The sequence below is a fragment of the Falco punctatus genome (assembly GCF_963210335.1).
Source record: "Falco punctatus genome assembly, chromosome: 12".
In the NCBI taxonomy this organism is placed as follows: Eukaryota; Metazoa; Chordata; class Aves; order Falconiformes; family Falconidae; genus Falco; species Falco punctatus.
Window position 1 is genome coordinate 6,379,731 of NC_137592.1, and position 15,126 is coordinate 6,394,856.

Here is a 15,126-nt window from a genome sequence, read left to right on the forward strand (position 1 = left end):
TGTTTTCAACTATGTAAATGGTGTTCTGTTGCTTTGTGACTAATGTGTTCTCAGTTGTGGAATGTCACCCTTCACAACTGCAAGTTCTGTAAAATAGCCAGAAGGGGAATGAGAGTCTGTGATGATTCAGAATAGTGTATTACAAGAATACTTCAGAAAAGAGAATAGAGAAAAATGTTAGTGGGTTATAGCAAGAGATAAAATTTTAAATGATCAGCTTTATTTCAAGATAAGGTATACCATCAAAATCTTTTTGACTTTATTTGTGAGGAGTATCAAAAGATATAACAGCACTTGGGAAATCTTAAAAAAAAAATGGTAGTGTGTCAAATTGGCAGTGCAACAAACTCAACACAAAATTATCCTGAACTTTCAGATATTGAAATATGAATTATCATCTGAAATAATTATAAAACCACTTCTGTAAATGTTTAATGAAATTAAGTACATGAGGTACACCTGCTGGTGTATGGAACCTTTAATTTTTAAGCTATTTAAACCAAGCCCTTGTGGTTGTCTCTAGAAATCCAGGGCATGTATATGCTGGGCTGCCTGCCTAGAGGAACTAAATGGGCGGTAAAGTCATGTAAGGGGACCTGAAAGATTCATTTGAGTTTAAGGAAAGAAGATTGGGGCAGATCTGAGAACAGAATTCACTTTTTCAGACTCATAATCTCACATCCTTTCTAAAGACAAACCGTCCTGCCCCCAGCTTTAATATATTTACCTTTTCTAAAACTGTACCAAACTTGTAACCTAGGCCAAAATTCATTAGCTTCCATGGGGCATTACTCGACCATGGTAATGGGAAATACAGCCAAGGGCTATTTTCCTTTTTCCAAGAAGCATAATATTGCTCTGTCATAGTGATACATGTAATAGTTTTGTGGGAATAATGAAGGGGAATCCAGAGAAAGTGTACACTGACTCTTTTGTTATGCTTCCAGAAGATATCATGAGAGGATTTATGTAATTTTAAGGCACTGCAAGAAAAGCATAATCTGGGCAGTTTCCTCTTTGCATGAAGCACACAGGTCCCCTGTTCATTTGGCAGTACCGAATCCAAAGTATATAATTTTTGATTTCCAAAAGGGATAGGGATTTTTTCAAGGTGATTTCTGCTTTGCAACCCCATGTTTTTGTCTTTTAGTTCATCTCGCAGCTAAACTTGGATGTAAATAAAAGCAGGTGAGACAATCTGCTTTCCAGGTTGTTTTAATCTGCCTATACAGCTGGGACAATAGTTAAGAGCTAGAAGGAAGAAAAAAAAAAAAAGACAGCAAAGATGCAGACATTACACCACACTGTGTAAACAAATGCATAGCTTTGAAGTCAGTGGACCTTTGACAGTTTACACTAGCTGTGATTTAATAAATCTTGTAGGCCATGAAGTCTTTCACAGTTAACTTTAGTGTTCTTAAATGTGTTGTATGTTTTATGGGCTGTTTTTAGCAATCTGCAAAAATGTATTATGCTTATAAACAGGGAAGCAAGAACAGGTTATATATTACATAAAAAAGGGTTCATTAACACTTTTTAGGGAACGTGCCTACTGACTTCTTGACTTGTGATTCTAACTGTGCAAGTATTGCTGTAATCTAGTGTTCTTCTGGTAATAGTGGGGTTTTTTTTATGTAGAGGTTAGGTAGGTGGGGAATGTCAAGGCACCACAAGGGCCAGCGGCTCCCCAGTAACCAGGATGCTGGGGGCCATGGGTGGGTCCCACAGGATGAGGGGGCAGCAGGGAAGGACCATGCCAGCTGAGTCCATACCACTATCCCCAGCAAAAAAGCAGGGCAGGCCGAGGGGGCTGCCCCCAGCCCAGGGCATCAGGCACCTCCATGGGGCTGGGGCCGGGTGTCAGTCTGTGGGTGGGGGTTAGTTCTGGACCCAGTGTGGGGAAGCAGGGTCAGACACAGCCCCAGGACGGCAGGCCATGGGGTGGTCTGAGGCCAGGCTAGGATGTCAGCCCATGGGTTGGGACCGGGTCAGGGGGCCCATAGCAGGGCAGGGCTGCAGCAGAGCTGTAGGCTGGCATCCTGCAACATCACCAGGGCAGAGACTGACGGCCCCAGGATAGGATGAAATGGGGTCCCAGGGCTGTTAGTACCCTCAGGGCTGTGACTGGGTGAGGGGGAGAAAAGTTTCTAAGTAAAAGGTATTTCCATCCAGATCAGTTTCAGTTTCTGATTCCGCATATGAAATGCACCTGTGAAAAGTATATGCACAGAGCTCTGCTAGTTGCCACAGTAATGAATTAATCCCACCATGACATGAAAGGAGTTGTGGTGGGAGGTCTCAGGTGCCAGGGATTGAGGAATTCTGTTCATCAGCATCTTCTGCACAAACCATTAGGGGTTCGTTCTTCCTCATACAGGGTGTTGTATGGGGAAATGTGGGCTGTTTCCTGTGGCACAGAGATCCATAGATGCCAGCTGTGTATCAGGTCAATCTATCCAGAGTAAAATACGTTCCCAGTGAGTGTAGCAGTGACTAGGTCATTTTGTACAGACAAAGACACTATTTGTGTTGTAATTTCAAACACTGTGCATTAATCTTAATTCTCTCTGTATTTTAAAGACAGTTGTGATGCTGATATGAAGAAAAAAAAAAACATTGAAATTATTTGGACAGGAAATGGACTTTTGTACAAGATTCCCCCTCCCCATCCAATTTCTTTTCATGCAGCAGCTGCTGTTGCCAGGCTGTCTTTGTTGCTATGGTGGTGTTTTGTGTGCCAGAATGTTATATTCACTCTTGAAGAGTCACCTGATTGAGTGGCTGTGCCACAGAAGTTATCAGTCTCACCCATAAAGAATATATCTGACTGCTGTTGTTATGTACGTATGGTACCTAGTGAATGGATCAAATTAAATATAAACATATTCCTGTGGCCGCTGGCTGTGAGTTTGTGGAAGTATTAATTTAACAGGTGAATTCATTTAGTAAATGAGTGACTAAAAAAAGAATTATGATTTCTCTTGGCAGTACTGCATTTGGTAGGTTTCATTTCTTAACATGACAGTCACACACAAGGCAGTTTCACTACACCTTGTGGCATTCACCTCTCATTGGTAAGATGTGAGTCCTACTGTCAGCATTATTTGAAAGGTGCTTATAGCAGAATGACAGAGCTTCATCAGAAAGACATGGTCAAATTTTCTATATTTTTTTCCTGGAGAGTTGTTCCATAGAACTTAATGATCCTGCTCCCACTGATAATTACAATATAATTTGGCCCAATTTAAAATGCAATTAGGATGATATACTTCTGGTGAAGTTGAGTTTATCTTTAATCCCAGATCCTCCAAACACTGCCACTTACGTTTAACTCTTAGAATGTGAAGTGCACTGTTGCATTGAAGCATTTTCAAGGCAGAGGCCACTGCTTCTTTTAAAAATGTAGACTTAAACAAATAAATTCAGGTTAGCATCTGACACTGAAATATTTCATGTATATATTTATCTGAAATCAAATTTTAAAGCGTAAATTTTATTTTTCATGTATTTATTGTTTCATCCTTTGATACAGTCTTTCAGTATAGCTTTTGGTGTATTTTTTGACCTGACTTTGATCAGTGCCATCTGTTATTTAAATCGGTTATTGCTCCTTTCTCCTGTTTGTCTACATACATTTCCACATGTGTATCTAAAACATACTGTGTATTCCAGTTTATTACCCTGGAAATTAAATACTGGTGCCTAAGCACCTTACATAAAAATTAATGCTTTACAGGTATATTGCATTCAAATAACTTGTATCATTTACACAAGGCAATCATTTTACTGTCAAGGCTGAGATTTTTGAATCTACAGAAATGAAAATATCAAGAAGTCAGTTCTTAGAGCAATGTAAGACCAGCATGTATCACATCTGAGATGTACAATTTTTAATTACTTGAATAAGCCCACTGCTGGGTTTGTTTCTAACAATACATCTTTTCTTTAATTTCTTGGGACTAAAAGGGGCTGAGTCAAGAAGAAATAGAAGATATGCATAATACTTTAGATGAGGCTTTCTGCACATTTGGAGAAAGCTGTCTGGTTCTTCTCTTGCCAGACGTGGTCCAATCATCTAATGATAAGATACTCCTGTTCCTTCTGAGTGTAGTGATCCTGCTGAGTGTAGCTGGTTTCCAGACCACTGATCCCATGCTTTGTGCAAAAGAAAGCTTGAATTTACACATGTACTGAATTTAAGTATTTGCAGTATGTGCTACATACCAAGCAATGTATTCTTAGCTGGAGCAGATGCTAATTAAGCAACAGCGCTAACACATAAGCTAACTGTCTGGTTTGAAACTGAATTCTCACTGATTTCACTGAGCCCAGGATTTCAGCAGAGGCTGAATCATAAGCACTTTCCAGAATTGTTTAAAAGGCACAGTCGTAATGGCATTTCCTTTTGTGCTGCTTCTTCCTTGTGATGCAAAATCCATTAGATATCTGCCATATAAAAGGGATATTTCTCTTCAGCCAAATACCATCAGATTAAAATACTTAAGTCTGAAAAGCCACAAAATTGCTCTAAACAATACTTGATATCGGACATACCCGATACCAGTATCAGAGCCTATACTGATCTGTAGGATCACCTCTTCCATGTTCAGACCAACACACTGCTAGGAGTCTATGTATCATCGTGATTTGCAATCGTCTTTCCCTAACAAAGACTGTACAGAAGGCTAGGCCAAGTGAGATGTATTGTGGGCTTGTTGAGAAAACTACCACAGAGGTGCCACCATCCATGGCAGTTTGACATCTTCCAAACCATTGATTTCAGCAGACTGCTGTGAACACAAATGTCAATGGGATCACAGACAAGTACTGTAGCATCAGTGCTCTTGGCTTTTATTTTCTGGAAGATCTAAATATTATTAATTTGTATATTATATGCTGGGATGAAAAGGCAGTTGTGAAAATCTCTCTCCCTTACCCCATTGTAGAGCAATCCTGCATCAATTCAATCAAAATCTACATCAGCACGATCAAACCCAGATTTTGTTGTTTCTTTAAGTTATGGCAAATTAACAGGACTGAAAGCACAGCAGCGAGAGAGCAGACTTGCATCCTGACTGATGTGACACCATCATTGGCATGGCAGGTTGATAAGAACAAAAAATAGATTGAATAGATTAATTGGCCTTGGAACATGTATGCTGCCTGCATGGACTATTTGTAAAGGAGCAGATTCAGGTCCTGCTAAAGGCAATGAAAAGTTTCTTATTGAAGGAGGAGAAGGATTTGGAAGAGGCCCAGAGGAAGAACTTTAACAATTCTTTAGCTATCGTTAAGAGCAAGTTGGGAGTCCAATATGCCAGTTTTGTAGCTTTTTAATCAAAAAGAGAACACCTCCCCACTCAGATTGTATATATTTTTACCTAGTAATTTTTTGAAATGTCATTCCTCTGAAACAAAATCAATTTTTCTTCAAAGACATTCTTTCTACATCGTTTGCTTTGTCTATAGTAGAAGTTTGGCCTGCTGCCCCTAAATCATAAGGGTCAATTGCAAACCTCTACAGAGAAATTAGAAGTCTCATGTGCTGTGTCATCTGATGCTTTATCTCTGCTACAACTGCACAGGGGCTCTGACAGAGAAGGTTATTTGTGGAGCACATATAACTGTTCTTCAAAAACCTTTCCTTAAAAACCCTGGACTTGAGATTTTGCTGGGCAAGAGGACATTTTGCCATCTTTATGCCTTTTGAATTTAGTGTGCCTAAAACTGAATTAAAGTCATGTCCCTTTGTTCTAAGAAAGCCCCTCTGTCTTGTGAGAGCAAAAAGCTTTTGTAAAGCAATTTCTGTGTACTGAAAGCATGAAGCTTTGGTGGAAAGTGTATGCACCACTCTCTTTAAGAACCTTTCCTCTTTTGGCATCCTGTTCATCACTTTGCAGGCTAAGTGGTGCCCTTCCACTCTGCCTGTGCCATAACCACTTCTTGAAATTGCACTCGGCATCCCGTGTGCTCACCCCTTCTGAAGCCTGACGCTGGCCAGAGGTACCACGGGTGGGCTACTTCTCTCAGCCGGACAAGCGACACAGACACTCACCTGTGCCCCCTTCTCAGGCGTGACACGGTGCATTAGCGGAGGCCAGGGCGTCCTGCCTCGCCCGCCGTGTACGTCCAAGCGGGTCCCCGTTGTCCTCCGGGCGGGCCGAGAGGGCTGACCCGGACCGCGCTTCGAGGAAGGCAGCTGCTGGGCCCTGGTGGCCCAGGACCAGCCGGGGGAAAGCGAAAGCCCCGGGAAAGGTCCCCGGCCGGAGTGCCCCCCGCCCCCGGCCGAGAGGAGCCCGAGGCCCGGCGCGCCCGGCCCCGCGGCGGTTGCCGCGCCAGCCGCGGCCGGCAGGTGGCGCTGTAGTGCCGCCGGCGCGGCGCGCTGACCTCGGCGCGGGGGAACCTCGGGGGCCGAGCCTGGCGGCGAGGGAGGAGGGGCGGGAGGGAGGGGAGCGGAGCGGGCAGCGCCGCGCGCTCCGTGCCCCTGCGTGCGTGCGTGTGTGTGCGAGGGAGCGGGTGGCGTGTGCGTGCGTGGCGAGCCGGCTGTATATAGAGGATGTGCCGCTGCATGGCTCGCCCCGGCCGCTGCCGCGCCAGGTCCCTCCGCGGGCGGCAGTGAAGCCTCTCGCCCTCGCCGCCTGGGCAGCCGCTGCGCTGCCCGCTCCCGGCGCGCCGAGCCGAGCGCGGCTGCCGGCCTCTCTCCGGGGACCGTTTCCGGCGTCCCTCCCGAGGCGGCCGCCTCCCGCGGCTTCTCCGCTCCGGAGGGGAGCGCGTCAATGCGGTGCAGATGGCCGGGGCACAGCCAGGGGTGCACGCTCTCCAGCTCAAGCCCGTCTGCGTCTCTGACACGCTGAAGAAAGGCATCAAATTCGTAAAGTGGGACGATGTGAGTAAGCTCCCCCCGCGCCTCCCCCGCTTCCCCCGGCCGTGCCCCACACGGGGCAGGGCGGCGGGGGCACGGCGGGGTTACGCAACGCGCAGGGCGCATCGATCGGGCGGGCGGGCTCCGGCACACATGTTGCGGCCGCCCGGGGCCGCCGCCGGCCCGGCCCCGCTCTGCCCGCCAGCGGGAAGCCGCGGTGGGCCGGCCCGCGGGGCGCCGTGCGCTCTCGCCCGGTGTGGGGGGCAGGTGCGGGGCGGCGCGGTTGGGGGCGTCCCCGCCGGGGCTGGGCGCTCGCCCTGCGGAGCCCGAGGCAAGAGGGGTTGTTAAGCCGCCGGCCGTCTGCCGGGCAAACTTTCTCCGAAGGTTCTCTCGGCTCACTTCGTTTGGCCGGTGCGGACTGTGTTGGGCTGGCTCCTTCCGCGAGCCTCTTCCTCTCCTGCCTCCCTTGTTTTATTGTGCGCCTTTCCGCCTCTGTCATCGTAACTAGTTGTTTCAACCTGTTCCCTGTCTGTCTTCTGCCATCTCCTGTTCCCTCCTCCGATTCTTTTTCCTTCCTTCTGGCTCCTGCCCTTCCCGTTGTCAGTCTTTCGGGGGGACTTGTCGAGCCCTGGACCTGTTCTCCCAGGGAGTGCTGTTTGGGTCCCCCGGCTCATTTTCCTTCCTCCGCAAAAGGCACTCGTCTTTCTTGGCTCATTAGGGCATGAGACTTGCCTCAAAATGACATCCGCTTTCCCCTTACCTTACCACTTGCTGCTTCACAACCCTTTACACTTGTATTGCCTTACATAGGAGAGGAGCGTGGCTTTCACTTCACCTTTGGTAGCACAGCTGTAAGCAGCTGGGATTTCTTTCTTCACTTGCAGGTGATGTCTGGGACTGTTTCAAAGAAAGGTAGCTTTTCTCTGTTTAGCCTTCTTTTCTCGCAGAGCGCAAAAGTAAGCCTGAGAAGGAAGCAGAAAGAATGAGTCCTCTGCTAGCCCAACTCCCACAATACAACGTTGGGTGATTGCGTTTCACTTGCATGTAGAGGAGCGGTTGCCTCAAAAAGTCTGTATGCGAGTAGTGTCTGGAGATGGAGGGGCATAATGGGACGTGAGCTGTGGTTGGGAAAGAAGGCAGGCAGCCTGAATGTCAGAAGAATTTGTGAGAATGTGAGGATAACTCATTTTGAGAGCCTTAACACAGCTCTCGTATTTTTGCTGCAAATTCAGCTGTGCTAAAGACATCCACAGCAACAACTGGAAGGACAACAGAGAGAGAGGGAGAAAGAGAAGTTTGTGTCTAACAACTGTTCTTGTCTTATTACATATCGCTGTTTTGCCGTTGCTTTCAGCCTGTCCAGCAGGCAAATGTGTGAGCCTGAGCTCTATAAACCTGTGATAAACACTCTCAAGGAGAGGAAGAACACCAAAAAAAATGAAGAACTTGTAGAGTGAAATTTTATTTACAGTAAGAAGCCAATACATTTTAAATAAGCTCAGCAACCTGACCTTGTCCGCAGTAGTAAACATTGGCTTGACACTGGTTATTCATGTTCAGGAACTAAGCTTGAATGACTTGCCTGAGAAATGTTTTCCTTCAGTTGGTATTTTCCTTAGTATAGGAAAAGGCAGCATAATCTCAGCCTTGTCATTACAGTTATTGTTTTGTTTTTGGTAAGTTACCAAGAAATTTCCACAGGTATTTGCAGAGGTCAAGCTAACAATGATTTAAGCCTCCAGACTAAAAGTCCAAGCAATCGGGCAGCAGTATAGAATTTTTAGTTTTTTGCTATTTCACGAGTAGTTTATTGCAGACGTAGAATTTGAAGGAGAAGAGGTGTTCTCCATGCACAGTGGATGTTCAGTGGATAACCTGTCCAATACAGACTAATTGGGAAAAAGATTTTCAACTTGAAACCTGAAGGCTTCAGTTAATAAAATATAGCTAAATTCTGGCAAAAGATGTGCATTTCGGGTTAAAGGTGTTACAGTGATATACAGGTATTACTTGGAATGTGTGACTGAGATGAGAAGGAGTCCTGTTGTGTTCAGTGAGCGCTTTCATTAGCAACCTTGTGAAAGTTGATACATGTTTAGCTACACGCTGTGATGAAGAGTACTAGCATTAACTCATTGTTGACCATGTATTGTGTGTACATGAATGTATTTCCCACCCTCCAGCCCTGTTGTCTTGCCCACAGTGTTTCTGCTCAGAAGTGGAAGCCCCGCAAAATCAAAGATCTTAAGGCATTAAGGATTTGGCACTTTGGCTGTAAGAAGGTCTTTAGACGAATGCATGTTTGGAGACTTTGAAAAGTATTTGCCACTGAGTAGCCAGTAACCACTTCAGAGTCTTTGTTTTCTATCAAATTTATCTGCTTGAAAGGTTTTTAAAAATGATTGTTATTAATCTGAACCTCTGTGGTCTGTCATGTAAATAGGCATGCACAAACTCTCTAGTGAAACAATAGGCTGTAATGAGAAATAGTAAACTACAAAATGTAACAGTAAAATAAAATTGACCATAATAAGTACTTTGGCTCTGCTGTGCTAACAGGGCTGTTCGGCAAGTGAGGCTCACATACAGATGTTTATTACGCACCATTTTCCATTTACTGTTTCTGAGTGAGAACAGGATCAGTTCTTCCTCATTGCCTGTGCACTAGGGCAGCATTCGTTCCTGTCCAAAGCATGCCCTTGTAGTACACTTCCCTGCTGTTTTGTTCTACAGTTCAAAGATGGCTCTATTGACTTTGCTTTACATTTCATAAAGCAAAAGGGTGTTTTTGGGGAATGCCTATGACTTGTACTAAGTTTCAGCCCAAAGCAAAATTTTTCCAGCTGAGTTATAAACCACTGAAAAGTAATGTGTGTGGGTTTTTTTGTGTGTGTGCGCTGTTTTTTTGTGGTTTGTTTGTTTTTTTTTTTTTTTTTTTTTTTTAATGGGAATGCTGGAAGGATTTAAACCAGAGCATGAGAGGCGTGTAAGGAATTTCATGGTGTATAGAGTAACAGTTGTTAAAGAATGTATTTGCCAGCTTTTAGAAGGATGCTGCAGCTTGCTGTGCAGAGCAGTCTGGCAAAAGCTGTAGTGATACAGACTTAAAAACCGATCCACCCATGAACTTCTCATCCTGAGATTCTAGTTGCTCTGTGCCTAATTATTAATTCTGAGGCTGCTGATAAGCAGGTGTAGTACTGATGTTATATGGACCTCCTCTCTGAGGGACAGCAGTAATAAGCCTCATCCTGTGCCTGCCAGCCCTGTGATGATGATCCATTCAGATAGAGAAACACCTTGCCTGAGCTTTGAGAGGAGAGGAAGAGGTTACATCAACCGCTCAAGATCTCATGCAGGCAGGCGGAAGGCAAGCAACTCAAGAGGCTTGAAATTCCATTTCCTCTGTGGATTGTCTTCAGTTTCTAAATTGGGATAGAGTTAGGATCAATTAAAAAGTTCTGGCTTTGCAAGACAAGACATACTTTCATGCATTGGGTTTGGATATAATATTGTTTACGCTATGCAATGCCTAATACAGTCTATTCACAAATTCTTCTTTTCCTCATGAAGTTTCTGTTTTATTCTGTAACAGTATTACAGGTTGGAAAACAATTTTTAGAATTAGCTCTTGTTCTTGAAGTGTAGATTGGATTCACAAGGCACTGAATAGAAATAGCTGACATTTGAATAGGTGAAAGATAAAAGTGACTCATTGCTTAGATATTTGTTCTGTGGATGTATGTGTGTCTGCTTTAAGATGCTAGTTGGCTGAGCACTTGCTTCTTCAATGTTTCTTCGTGCTGCCTTCAGTTGGGCCTTTATAATCACTTCTCCCTTACTACTGGAAGGAGACTGGGTGTCATAAGTACTGCTCTGGTATTTGAACAGATGCACTTTCATTATTCTTAGAGAGAAGCAATAGCTGTGAGAGAGAGGGAAGGCTTAAAGAAGAACTGACTTGATCCGCTTTGCTGTAGTGAAACCCAGGTTATAATAGCTCTTCCCAATGAGAGTTTTAAAACAGTTTAATAATACATAAATAAAAAGAGTGCAGTTAAGCCCACGGGCGAGGCTTTTTTGTAGGGGGTAAAACTTAATGTAGCAGAATGTGTTGCTAGCTGAGAAGGATAATGAAACCTGAGTCTAAAGGGCAACTTCTCTCAGGACTGATCTGACGTCTGAAGGGGCTGAAACCTGCCTTGGCTGTCTTTGTTTTTCCTTTATTTTCTCTGGCCTGTAGTGGGAACAAGATAAGATGTAACTGAGTTAACAAATAGCTCAACAGCTAGAGCACAGCTGAACTGATGTTTTCTAAGAGCAGTAATTGAAGCACACTGAAGCAAGTTAGTATGATGGGGTATATTAAAAAATAGATTTGTTTTCAGTTCTTGCTTAAAGGCTTTCTTCTCTTCCCTAGTGATAATACATACTTTGCATAAAGAATTTGACTGGTCTCTCTCTGGCATACATTGTTTACTTTTACTTGCAGGTTAACTGTATCAGTAAGTAAATGTAACTCTACCTAAATAAACTAAGGGATATCATTCCAATTTTATAGTCATATATTTTTTTCCTAATATTTAGCTACTGAAACAAACCTTCTGAGAGGTAGCGTTGTTTAGTGGATACAGCACTTCACCAGGTGTTCCAGTGAGCAGCAAAAGTGAAGTCTTTTAAATTCTGTTTTAATGCCTTTCTCTTAGAGCATCTCTTCATCTTTATAATACATTTTTGAGCTCAGATGGTGAGCCTATGTAAAGTTTTCAGACTTCTTTGTTTAGAAGCTTTTAAAGAAGACTTTCAGGAGTATGAGATAAATCTCCTTTAGCTTTACCAGTAAATATAACATCAGAGTATCATTATTATGGATAAGTTGAGATCAAACAAAGAAAAAACCTGGACATTTTCAGAAGTGATTTTAAGATGCTTATGCTCAAGTTACTTGTTTTTTTTCCCTGCCTTTTTTCTTTTTTGTTTTGTTTTTAAACTCTGCACAAGTCTTAACTACAGTAGGTTGCTGAAGCCATGAAAAATGAACAACCATTGTTCTGTGTGTATAAAACTAAAATGATAAACTGAAAAGAGTTTATTTTTTTGGAATGTTTTCAGTCTGGAGAGAAGTTAGTCCAGCATTCTAGAGTTTTTGTTGTGTTTTTCTTTTTTGCTAATCTTTCTGTAGTGCACAAGTATCAGCTCTGCGCTATATAAAAATTATTTTATCTAAATGAGTAGAAGTTGTGGTTTCGGTCTTTTGCAATAAAGGAGAGTAGTCAGATTTAGTTTAAAATTTCTTAGCAGTTAACCTTTAGTAAAGGGGAAAGCCTGAACCTGGTTATCTCCATTGGAAAGCTCTTGCTAACTTAGTTTGGGATGAAAAAAGATTTGGATCCCCTGCAGAATGGTTAGATGCCTACCTTGGAAGATGTGGTGAAGACTTTACATGTTTAAGTCACATATAACATCTGTGTTATTGTAGCATCTGAGCCCTTTGGAGTATTGGTAGATACTAGGGAAACTGAAAACCAGAAAACAGCCCTTAAGGAAATAAGGAATTCTTTGTGAAAGGGAAGCTACCAGTGAATTCAAGTTGTGCACTGTAGGCTTTTTCACTTTAATATTTGAATGCTCAAGACCTTTCTTATTTTTTTTTTTAACAAAGGCTGTATTGAAATAGAGAACTAACTCATCACTATGGAGTCTTTTATCTACTGTAAAGTAAATGCTTCATAAGCATTTTTCAATTTATTTTCAAAAGACCCATTAGATGACAAAATGTGTTCTCAATTCTAGGTATGTAGGTCCAAATGAAGAGCCCAACATAAAAACCTACTAATTTTTAATCTGCGATTAGAGACGTTGGACCTAATTTTCAGATTGCATAGCACCATACAGTCAGATGTTCAGAATGCCTCCCCAGTGATTTCGGATGAATTTGGGCTCAGTGTATCTGAAAACTAGAAAATGGAATGTGGCCTTCCAGTACCTAAAGGGGGCCTACAGGAAAACTGGAGAAGGACTTGTGATGAGGGCATGTAGTGACAGGCCAAGGGGGTATGGCTTTAAACTGAAGAGGGTAGATTTACATTAGATATTAGGAAGAAATTTGTCACTGTGAGGATGGTGAGGCACTGGCACAGGCTGTACAGAGAAGCTGTGGCTGCCCCATCGCTGGAAGTGTTCAAGGCCAGGCTGGACGGAGCTTGGAGCAACCTGGCCCGTGGCAGTGGAGTGGAATCTAGATGATCTTTAAGGTCCCTTCTAACCCGAACCATTCTATGATTCTATGAAATACAGTTCCAGTATCCCCTCAAAATCAGCGTTTATGCCCATGAGCAGACTGGTTTAAAAGATTTGTTTGGCATCATGTAAGAACTCTGCAGTGGAGATAAAAGTTTTCCTGGTTGGCATTTGGCTACTTCTGCTATAGAGTTCTCCCTTCATTCCTTTTTTTCGTGATCGCATACTTAGCAGCATCTGCAACAAACAAGGACTCTTGCAGACAAATCAAGACTACGTGTGGTAAGGCTATAATTAGCCCAAGAGTGTGGAGATCCTGATAGACAAGGCAGGGTAGTCTGCTTCTGAGAAACGAGTTCTGCTCAGGGTGGCTCTCTTAAACTTGCAGGAAGTTAGTCTTTAATTAGCAGAATGATGCCTTCTGTCCTGTCATGCCATCGCCGAAGTTCCTCCATGGTTTGACCAGTCTCGTAGTGAAGAATATTTTCCTGGATGTTCCTATTGAATAAGTGGAGTTTCATTTTATGGGTCCTGCAAACTCAATTCCTTTTTTTTTTTTTTTTTTTTTTTTTTGTCCTGGTTCCAAACTCCAGCACTTATTGCACCTTCTCCAATAGTTCCTTTTTGCAATCTGTTCCTTTATTCCTTTACACAGCAGATTGGGTTCTTCTGCCTTCAGTAAAAGAGGGTATCTTTACTTTTCTGGATTATTTCAGGGGTTCATTGCAAACCTGGGGGATGGGTACTGTCTCCCTCTCACTCATGGTTCAGCTGTCAGCCTGAAGTAATTCATAGTGCTAATTGTTTGGTTAATCCTGCTTAGTTTCAGTCTGAGTATGCCCAGTGTATTACGGTATTATAACAGCTAATATATCTGCTGCCCATGTGTAAACTGTGTTTTTTCTGTTCCTTCTCCTTTGCTCCTTCTTGACTCCCCCATGCCTATAATCCCCTTGGCTTGTGGGGTGGCAAGAAAATCCTTTGCAGGGACTCTCCCCACACCTTCTCTGCAGCCTTACATCCTTGCTCACCCAGCATTCAAGCCCTTTTGCCAAAGTGAAAGAAAAGTTGCAGAATATTTTGCCTCTGCCAGAAACAATCTGTATTTCTTAGCTTTGTGTTTGGAAGCATTTTGGCAGAAATTTTTCAGGAGAAGGTTCAAGCAAATGAAATAATGATGTGTGTAAAAGTTGTCAGGTTATATTTGGGGATGTTCAATGTCTCTAAAAACCTGAGGCAAAACTAGGAAACAACGGTTTGGCTTAATAAGGCGGTGCTGTGAGCCCCATCTGTTGTAAGAGCTGAAGATAAAGGCTGGTCTGCTTTCCTTTTTAAAATCTGTTGATGTGAATTTTGACTGCAGCTGCTTCTAAGAAACATCATTATCTGTGTATGATTTATTAAAATGCATACTCATCTGACTCTTGGTCTTGCTAGTTGACAAAGCACATGTAGATTTTCATTCCCCTGTAGGAATTTTTCATCTATGGCAGGATTGACCCGATATTTGCATTGCAGGCACGCTAGTCCCAGCCTGTGTTATTCTCTGATGATTTTAACATTGAACTGTGCTTGGCACAAAACAGAGTGTCAATAGTGTTATGCCCTTGTTTTAATACATACTGAATAAAGTACAGAAAGTTCTGGGAGCAAGGGCCAAAGCCTGGGACGTAGGTGGCAGAGCGGTGCACCCTGATGTGTAGCGGTTCTTTTTCTCGCCTCGCGTCTCTTCAGGCCTTCCCAGTGATGGTTGAGGGGTAGGGCAGAAGGCTGTCTTTTGTGGCTGGATGTGTAGCCTGGTTGTGGGGGTGCTCTGAGGATTTGGAAGTAGGGGCATATGGTTGGAAAGTAACTAAACCAAAGTTTCCACCCTCTTTACTGTTTGGCTTTGTATAATAGTCTTTGTTAGTCAGTAGTATTAATATGGAGGTGGCACTTTTGTTTGCTAATGTTAGATGCAGTCTATGGGACCCACACTTAAAATCAAACCTTGAAATGGTTACCTGGTGGGCACTTAAATATGG

At 43.3% G+C, this 15,126-nt stretch overlaps 1 protein-coding gene across 2 annotated transcripts in view; it reads left to right on the plus strand.

The window, feature by feature from the left end:
- The first annotated feature begins 397 nt into the window (after positions 1-397).
- The window catches only part of PLCB1 (phospholipase C beta 1), a 408,255-nt gene continuing 393,526 nt past the window's right edge, over positions 398-15,126 (plus strand). For both annotated transcript variants that reach the window (XM_080407721.1, XM_080407722.1), the window contains exon 1: positions 398-6,886. In XM_080407721.1, coding sequence (XP_080263847.1) covers positions 6,788-6,886 — 99 coding nt within the window. In that variant the 5' untranslated portion in view covers positions 398-6,787. The remainder of the gene's footprint in view (positions 6,887-15,126) is intronic.